This window comes from Amblyomma maculatum, chromosome 6, assembly GCF_055883805.1.
Source record: "Amblyomma maculatum isolate TAMU_Amacu chromosome 6, ASM5588380v1, whole genome shotgun sequence".
Taxonomy (NCBI): domain Eukaryota; kingdom Metazoa; phylum Arthropoda; class Arachnida; order Ixodida; family Ixodidae; genus Amblyomma; species Amblyomma maculatum.
The window spans coordinates 151,989,020-151,998,367 of NC_139349.1; the positions used below are offsets into that span (position 1 = coordinate 151,989,020).

At 48.7% G+C, this 9,348-nt stretch overlaps 1 protein-coding gene across 1 annotated transcript; it reads left to right on the forward strand.

Annotated features, from left to right (window-relative positions):
- The first annotated feature begins 4,124 nt into the window (after positions 1-4,124).
- Positions 4,125-6,762, forward strand: LOC146187068 (uncharacterized). Its single transcript, XM_084607559.1, has 3 exons — positions 4,125-4,500; positions 4,600-4,788; positions 5,546-6,762. Exons 1-3 carry the CDS (start codon positions 4,233-4,235, stop codon positions 6,037-6,039), a joined length of 951 nt encoding a protein of 316 aa, XP_084463685.1. The 5' UTR covers positions 4,125-4,232; the 3' UTR covers positions 6,040-6,762.
- The last annotated feature ends 2,586 nt before the right edge of the window (positions 6,763-9,348 follow it).

Genomic DNA, 9,348 nt, shown 5'->3' on the forward strand with positions numbered 1-9,348 from the left:
ACCTCTTTAGAGTTATATTGAACATGATTTAAAAAATACGATCCGGCAAGTTTCCACCACAACCTACGATGAATCGCATCCGCTGGGGAAAGGATGCTCAAATTCAACTTCATCACAGATAACTCATCCTTTACTGCGATACAAAGCTCACAAGCGAAAAAGAGCCGAGGAGTCAATTTTCGCAGATAGCAATGATTGAACGGAGCGTTCCGCAGTGTCCCTTTAAATATGACTTGTTCTTAAATCGGGGACACAAAAAAAAGCAGTCTGCCCGTTATTGTTACATCGTCTATATGTAGGACGAATCAAGGACTATTTTAATGGGGATAAAACTCTTCACCGTGTTTTCGCCTCTTCATGTGGAAACTTATTTTCCAGACGACGCCTGCTATAATGACATTGCACAGAACCCGTTTGCATTTTTGCGGCGATACTTTGGACCACAACAGCAGCAAAATCTCTACTTCACTAATAAGATAATTCGGCATTTTCCTAACTGGTGTACCTTATTTCTCCTCGCCACTCCCGACTGTCCTCCTCTCTCTATCCTTCACCCTCTCAATTTTTTCGCTCTCCTGTCCTCCTTTCATGGCCCCCCCTCCAACGGGGGAGGGGAAAGGGGGGGGCAATGGCGCAGAGTTGGGGGTCACGTAAAATGGTGGTGGTGCGCGCCGATGAATGCGCGGTGTCCTCCAGCTGTCCGGGCTCGTTTGCAAGCTCAGCGGCGTGCGCTTGGTGGTGGCTGCGGTGCTTGCGCCGAGGGATGTCCAGCCGTATGCGGCGTGCGCTGAGTTTGGGGTCACGTAAAATGGTGGTGGTTGCGCGCCGATGTATGCGCGGTCTCCTCTCATGGGTCTCTCTCCAGCTGTCCGGGCTCGTTTACAAGCTCAGCGGCGTGCGCTTGGTGTAGGTTGGTAGGGGTCTTTGGGTTATTCTCGTGGGGGGGGGGGATACCGGACACAGGTTATGCCGGCCTTAATTCGCGGCGGCACTCTTGGTGTCCGGGGGGAAGGGAAGGTGGGATGTTGGGATGGGAGGGGGGGGGGGTCATCATCTTGGAGTCGCTCTCGTTGTCGTCCTTGTCATCGGCTCCGTCGTCAACGCTGTGGCCAGCAGGCCAGGTGGAAGGCTAAGGTTGTGCAGCCGGGCCGGACTCCTCCAGGAAGGCCAGCAGGAGCCGGTGGGCTGCCAGGGGGCTCCTGGCCGGGAAGAGCAGGTGGTCCTCGGTGGCAGCGGAAGTCCAAGGGCCCGGTAGCCTGCCTCCATCTTGCGACGGTGGTGGGCGTGTGCTGGGCACACACAGAGGACATGCCCCAGCGTTCCTGCATCACCGCAGTAGGGGCATGCTGGGGAGGGGTGCCGGTCACGGACATACAGCTCCGTGGGCCTCCAGGAACCTCCGGTGCGGAGGCGTAGGAGGCGAGCTCGCTCCCTGCGGGCGAGCTTGTCAGACAGGCGGTGTAAGGTCGGGGAGGTGTTGCTGCGCCGATGGACGTCCAGCGGTATGGATGCGCGGTCTCCTCCTCTCAATGCTCTCCCTCCTCAGGGGCGTGCGCTTGGTGCGGCTGCACCGATCGAAAATTCCTCTATTTACTGCTGGAAACAGAGACGCATCAGAAGAGTCTCCGGCATACAGAACCTCGTCGCAGGGGTCTGATTTACATTCCCAAGCAATATCAAGATCGTTCGTGGACGCACCTTAAAGAAAAACATTATGCAACGCCAACTAGGCCGGCCGACCTGCGAGCATGGCGTGCGGTGCTGGACTCGAAATTCCTCTATCGCCTCTTACATACTCCTCCAACTAAACCAATCCTGTGCTAACTGCATCCGCTTGACCCCTAGAGACGTCCTAACCTTATCCTCCCACCTAATTTTCTATCGCGCGCTGCTACGCTTTCTTTCCCTCGGAATCTGGTTCGTTGCCCTTAGCGAAAATGTCCGACCCATGCCCATGTTTTCTTTTTGATTTAGACTAGAATGCCGTTGACGTTGCACGCTGCCTATTTCGAAATGTTACGCCTACCACTTTTCGTACTTTACCTTTCTGCGTTGTCATCAACTAAAGTAGTTAGGACCTTTTTCGTTACCCTCAAGTTAAAGCCCTATTGATGAATACCGGTAGGATGCAACCGTTTTAAGCTTTCCTCGTGAGCGATACCACTGCTAGCGGTGATCTGCAAGTAATTACCAAATGGGATGCATCCCCATTCTATTCCCCTCGTTATTTACCATTAATGACCCGGATCTGCGGGTACTACCTATTCTCAAAGTAGGCATATTCGCTACCCACTGTATTGAAAATTACAATAGGCAGTGAAAAAGACACTACTTACCAAAACAGCAGTAGCAGCAAAAACGCCGGTTATGGGCATAAACGCCACTTGGTGTAGAGAGAGGAAGTGGGGCGAGAGACAGTGGTACGCATCGTGCCTGCTCTGCCAAGGCTCATTTGGTGGCCCCGAGAGGGACCGTTAAAAAAAAAGAAAAAAAAAAGCTGGCAAAGCAGCTGCGGCCCATAGGGCCTCGAAATATTGATGACAGATGACGACTGAACACTTCACATGGGGTAGTGCTTTGCGATAACCTCCATCAGTCGAAGGAAGGGGTCATGGCGGCGCCGTCTACCATTTAGAGACAGCCACCAAAGCCACCCGAGGTAGGACTCTGTAAGCGCTGGGGTCAGCTTGCGGCCGCTTCTTAACAGACGGGCCTTGGCCTTCTGCCAACAGCTCTCAATGTCCTGAGTGTGGGCACCAGTGACGGGGTTCATAAAAAACTGTGAGTGATTAACGGTGTTGTGGGTGAAGTTCATGTTAACACCGTTGCTGTCCTGCAGCCCCGGTACACACTGGTACGCCGCCCACTCATCACTGACTATCGTGGTCCCCGGTCGAAAGTTGTCGGCAATAACCTTTCCCAAGGTCGCCGCTTTTAGTCGGTCGACTTTAAACAGGCGAAGTCCTTTGTGGCCACCCAGGTCATCCCGAAGATCCACGGTCCGCGGTCGACTACACCGCCATAGTTGTTCTGGCGGGGTGGTGGCACATTGTCGCCTGCCAAAAGCCGGCCGCGATTGTATTTGCGTTTGCCCCTCATGAGGCATTCATCTACTTGCACTTCTTCCCCCGGTCCACCCATTGGGGGCTGCTCCGCGCAGCAAATTTCGCGGACGTAATTGGTCCAATCCGTACACGTCTGCTTCGAAATCTCCTCGTTCTGCATCTCTCTGGCGAGGGACATGGATATCTCTTTAGACATGCAGAACGTCAAATACAGTATAGTTGACCGTGGCAGCTTTACATTAGGACGGCCTAGGCGGTCCTTACGGGCAAAAAAACTGGCCGAATCACCTCCGGCGGCTTGTAGGCCAGCCGATCCTTGCAAAGCAGCGATGCCGTGAAGTTGCGACAGTTGCTTGCGGCACCTGTTGCATCGGAACTGTGCACGTCTTCCTTTCGTCGAAGCGCGATAGTACGTCACCACTTCGCCACTGCAGTTCGGCTTGGTGTCGTTAAAGCCCAGTTGGCCCCAAACTCCCCAGCACTCCGACGTAGCCGGACGGCCTGCCGATGTGGAGGGATGCGGTCGCACAGTAGACGACTGAGGTGCGAGTCGCACAAATCTCCACAAATCTCCACTGCTGGTACGCCGTTTGAACGTAATTACTATCTCCTATTTAGCATACCGTTATTTGCAGTTAGCATTAGTATGTCTTCTGGTCGCACTAAAACGCATCCCCGAAGTCCTCCCTTACATCCTTGAACCTAGAGCTTTACCGCCAAACTCTGAAAGCTTCCTTTCCGTCGGCCTATTCCTAACCTTATGCGAGGCCTCCTTTCCGCATGTTTTCGATCTAGGAAGCCAGCGTACTCAGAAAGCACCCCTCACGCCTCCTCACGTAAGGAACGCATGCCACGCGTCTGCGTTTGAGGGTAGCGCCAGAAGCTTTACTCGAACGCTTTTATTCAATAATAAAAATACACTTTGTTGCACAGTTTTTCATTTAATTACTGACATACAGGCGTGTCGCCTTTTTCTTTCGATTTCGTTTACTAAACGTGAAACATTGCTAAAGGCGACCGCCAGCTGGCGGCCGTCTATCAACACTGGTGAGTCGAGCCGATGTCAACTCTTTGCGCTGCAAGTACACGACCTGTGCACGCCGCCACGCCGCTTCAGCGTTTTTTTTTTTGGATCACTACCTGAACTCACCACCGAAGGAGACGACCATGCCTGGCAAAGCATACTTTACAGAGGAAGAGAAGAACCTCTTGACGGAGCTCGTCCGACAGCGCAGCTCTGTGATCGAAAACAAGCGTACGGACTCTGTTTCGCTCAGCGCGAAAAGCAAAGCGTGGGAGAGACTTTGCGAAGAGTTCAACAGTAGGCCCTTCGTACGCCCTCGAGAGCCGAAGCAGTTAAAAAAGTTGTGGGACAACATGAAACAGCGGTGGAAGCGAGAGAAAGCGAAGCAAATACGAGACGTCATGGCGACAGGTATGTACTACATACGTACTACAGTACGTTTTTCGCCTCTTCCGCGTAGCCGCAACTACTAGGCCTGTTTTATGCATGTACTATATGCATACATTGCAGGAGGCGGGCCACCCCCACCACCTATGGACGATCAGCTGGCGCAAGTTGAAGCAGCTGTACCGCACCTTGCCGTGCGCATACCTAACTCTTACGACAGCGACCGCCCGCTGGAAACTGGACCATCGGCATCCGTTGCCGAAATACTGGACGGCATGCTGCGCGACAACGCACCAGATGACAGTGACGAAGGTGCGTAATTTTTTTTTTAATTAGAAGACTTGCCGTGTGACATAAGATGGGGTATTTCGTGTAGGCTGCTTTTATTCGGGAACGTAAACATGATTTGTCGGATACGCTGTGGAACGAAGTAGACTGCTCGCGCGAGAGTGCGTTCTCTCAAATATTGCAAGGTGCATGCAAACTTCTCGCTACTGTTGAAATCATGACCTTAGCGATAACTGTATAGCAATCAAGTTCGGCATGCAAATGGTGGAATTCACTTTTGTTTCCAAAAATAAATTAATGGTACAAGTTGTCCCAGCAAGTCGTTTCCACAAAATCTAATGAATCGTTTGCCTCACTACTGCAGTATCTATGCTTGTATTTGTTTGCATTAACATAAGATGCGTTATATTTTGTTTTTGTGCCACTATACCATAATGATTATCTTGACTGTACCCCCATACTGTATTGCCAAACAGGAGCTGTAGGTAATGTGCAAAAAAAAAAAAATATGCATACCGTTCTGTTCTGCAACTGGGTTGGGACTTGCACGATTACTGACTGCTGATCTGCGCTGCGTATGTTTCAAAAGCAGCCGCTGCTGCTAACCTATATGTACTTTAACCGTTGCCAGGTCTCATTATTGCTGTATTTTATTTTTCATTTCGAAGTATGCTGAAAGTCCATCAGACAAAAACAGCAACTCTTGCACATAGTTACTTTATTTCATGTAACATATATGTGGATTTCATGTCGGAAGTATTTTTGGTTTTGCTTTTTGCAGAGCGAACACTGGAGCACAGCTCAGGTGATGTGGCAGCTATGCAGTACATGGTGCACAGCTCAAGTACACCACCCATGGAAAGTGAAGATAGAGCAGCAGATGAGCCTGGAACCACAGGGCCTGAAGCAACGGTGCATGGAACAGATGCATCTGCACATAACCAAAGGGCAGCAGCTGAACCAAGTGTGCAGCGTGCCCGTGGAGGCAGGCTAGCGCTGTTGCAGCAGACGCTTGACGCCGAGCTCGAGGCTCGTCTTGATGCTATAAGGAGCGAAAAAAAACACAAAGAAACTGAACACAGGGAAAGGCTTCGGTGTCTCACAGAGGAGCATCAGAACAGAATGAGCAACATGAGGGAACAGCATGCTGATGAGAGGAACAAGCGCAAGGTGCTGCATAAAATGCGGCTTCGCATTTTAAAAGAAAAAGAAAATGTGCAGAAGCTGAAGCAGGATGTCCTCAGGGAGCAGCTGCAGGCAGATGACTTCAAATAGCAGAATTCTAATTTCGCACTCTTGCAGTGAGGACTATGGACACCAAATTTTAGCTGAGTGTTTGCTTTCAGATGATGCGTTAGATATTGTAATACATGGATGGATGGATCACCAAGAGTCAGTTGCCTACAACTGCAAAATAATTGAATTTCTTCTTGATGTTGCTTTGGTTTCATTAACTGAACGATGCCTGTGACACGAAGTCGGTGTTTAGTCACGAGAAATGAAACAATGAATCACTGTAGCTAAAGGTGAACAACATGAAGTAGTGGCTCAATTATTTTTTACCATTTCTAGATGAATTCCTTGTGGTCCATCTGTTCTAATGCCAAACGCATACTTGAAATAAAACATACAAGCAACAATTTGGTGACCTATATTATTTTAAGCATTATGCTCAAATACAATCACGAGAATGTAGTTACGGCCATAAGTACATTCCATCACAGATGACAAACATAATCCTCAACTTTAATTTTATTTTGCAGGCGACTAGTCAATTATTTAATTTTTTCATGTGTTTCGATGTCACCTGTGCTTGTGAGCTTATAGCCAATGTGTGCTTGCACCCTATAGGAGCACGATGTGGTAACACTTGATGCTGCATGCCCATGGAGACGAGGAAGCGACAATGTGACAAATGACAATGCATGTGCCAAGAGCGGTGCTTGCAACTTCATTATGAATCGATTGGTGCATAGCGCTAAAAAGACAAGGACACAGCGAGACACACAGGACGGGCCTGTGTGTCTCGCTGTGTCCTTGTCTTTTTAGCGCTATGCACCAATCGAACCATCACCAACTCGCCCACGCTTCCACTCTTTCATTATGAAGCCACAAAACATGCACAGTTTCTGAGCGCAACTCTTTCTTTTGTTAGCTCAGTGTGTTTTTTAAATGTGTTCAAGTTCCAATAAAATCTTTAAACTTGTGCTTTCAACAATGAGCCTCCATTTGCTTTTCATTGCAACACAACAAAGCTTTATGCACAGAACAGTTGGCATGCTGTATTTTTCTGAGGACTGTTTCTGCCTGACTGAACAGATACACACTGTTTGGGGCTGAAACATAAGAGATAGCTTTTTCAATCAGTAATGTATTGCTGATAGTAATGGCTTTACCTTTGTACAGAGTCCACTCCATCATATCAGTGCCCAGAGGAAAAGCACCGGCGAATGAGGCAGCTACGGGTTTGTGTACCCAGAACTGCATCGGATTCCTCAGGGGTGTAATTTTCACCCAGGTCGGGGTCTTCCTCTTCAGGACCTGGGCAAGGGTCTTTCATTGCACATGCAATGTTGTGCAAAGCTGCACAAGCTGTGATAATGGCTGCGGACCGGTCAGTGGCCGTCAGCAGCTTTACTCTTAGGCATGCGAAGCGCCTCTTCCAGACACCAAAGGCCCGTTCCACGGTATTTCTGGTTCTGATCTGGCTTGTGTTGTACCTGTTAGGCAGAAAGTGTGCAAATAATTCATTAGAAACAAGAAATCTATTTTAGTGCAAATTCATTCATGCACACTGACAACCTCATGCATGTTTGACTTCAGTAAATGCGAGGAATAAAGTTGTTTCCCAGGCACCTCATTTTTTTAAACGTGTCTCTACATGCACACTTACAACCTCATACATGTTCAACTTCAGTAAATGCGAGGAATCAAGTTGTTTCCCAGGCACCTCATTTTTTTAAATGTGTCTCTACATGTACTCTCTGAGAATTCAACGAGTGTTCTCTTGCACCCCATTATCATATCACCACATACCTCTTTTCTGCACTTGTTCGAGGATCCCTCAGAGGTGGCATCAGAAATGGTAGACAGGCATAGCCCTGGTCTCCAAGGAGAACGCCTGGCATAGCTCCTTGCTCATACAGAGCCATTACTCTGCTGTTTGCAAATATCCGGCTATCGTGGACGGATCCAGGCCAGCTTGCGACAACGTCATAAAACTGTAGCTCTGGACCAGTGACAGCCTGCGAGGAAAGAAATGTGCACGGTTCAAACATGAGAAAACAATTTTAATGTCTCAATGCAGAACTACTGCCTACAAGCTCTCGTTCTTTCCAAGAACGATAGCTGATTGGAACAAGTTACCTTACAATGTAGCAACCTTATTTCCAGAATAATGTTCATATGCAAAGAGTTCCAGACAGTAAGTTTAGCATATGTTTGATTCTTCCAGTGAATGCCCTTGATATGCTCCTTTTTTTTTTCTTTGTGTTTAGATGGGAATGTATTATGCGATTATCTCAAGTTTATAACCCAATGTGTTCCACAGGAACATTACTGTGCGCAATTTTTTTTTTCTATATTGTAATCTGTTGTAGACCAAACATTGTACATGTTGTAACCACTCTTGCCTAGGTTACCAAAAAGCACTTTTTGGTATGATTTTGCTTGCCGGTTTAGCACTGAAGAGACTGGTGCAATGTTAAAACGTCTTTAGTTGGTCTGCTTTTGGTAGAAAGGAAGGCTCTGTGCCTCAGTTCTTGGTGGACACCTACACAAGAAAGCTTTCTGCTCGCCTCTAACGATAGTGAGAGGTTTCGCACCAAAACAATATGAACGTGGCATATATATGTGACAAATGCGCGGCCTCGAGCCGAGACGTAAACACTCTGCCGCTCGTCGGGAGACAGTTATCAAAACAAGCACGAAAGAAACGACGACAATGCATGCACGAAGACCTTCCAATATCGAAATATCTCGTACCTGGAAATCCTAAACATGATATAAAGTGCACACGTCTCAGCGGAAAAGAAACGACGGAAGCTTACCTGTACGTTAATGGAGAAGACTCCCTTCCGATTGCGGAACACTTCGGCGTTTTCTCCTCCAGGGCTGTCAATGGGGACATGAGTACAATCAATGCACCCAGTGACGCCGGGAAACCGGCCAATGTTGTAAAAGCGAGCCATGACTCCTTTTGTCTCCGCTTCTTTGGGGAGCTGCACATACTTTGGGAACAGGCGTAAGCATACGGCTTGTGTTACTTCCCAAACGCAGCGCGACACGGACTGCTGCGAAACATTGACGAGGTCACCGATCACAGTCTGCATCGCACCGGTGCCGTAGAAGCGAAGCGCGATAAGCACTTTCAGAAGCGGTGGAAGCGGCGCTCCTCTCAGGTCGGTGTTGGCCTTCATATGCAGCTCCGCCAAGATGGCCAGCACGGACGCCTTGCCAAATCGGAAGCGAAACGCGAATTCCTCTTCCGAGTAGATTTCCATAGGATTTGTGACATCGCGAAGTGACTTAGCAGTAGGGGGATAAATGTACGCTTCATCGAAGGCACATTCACAAGCACGGGTA

What these genes read in the sequence shown, in the direction of transcription:
- LOC146187068 (XM_084607559.1), top strand. Translation starts at nt 4,233, where the DNA reads ATGCCTGGCAAAGCATACTTTACAGAGGAAGAGAAGAACCTCTTGACG. An exon ending in ACGAGACGTCATGGCGACAG is followed by an intron (nt 4,501 to 4,599) that starts GTATGTACTACA and finishes CATACATTGCAG; the next exon opens with GAGGCGGGCCACCCCCACCA. An exon ending in ACCAGATGACAGTGACGAAG is followed by an intron (nt 4,789 to 5,545) that starts GTGCGTAATTTT and finishes TGCTTTTTGCAG; the next exon opens with AGCGAACACTGGAGCACAGC.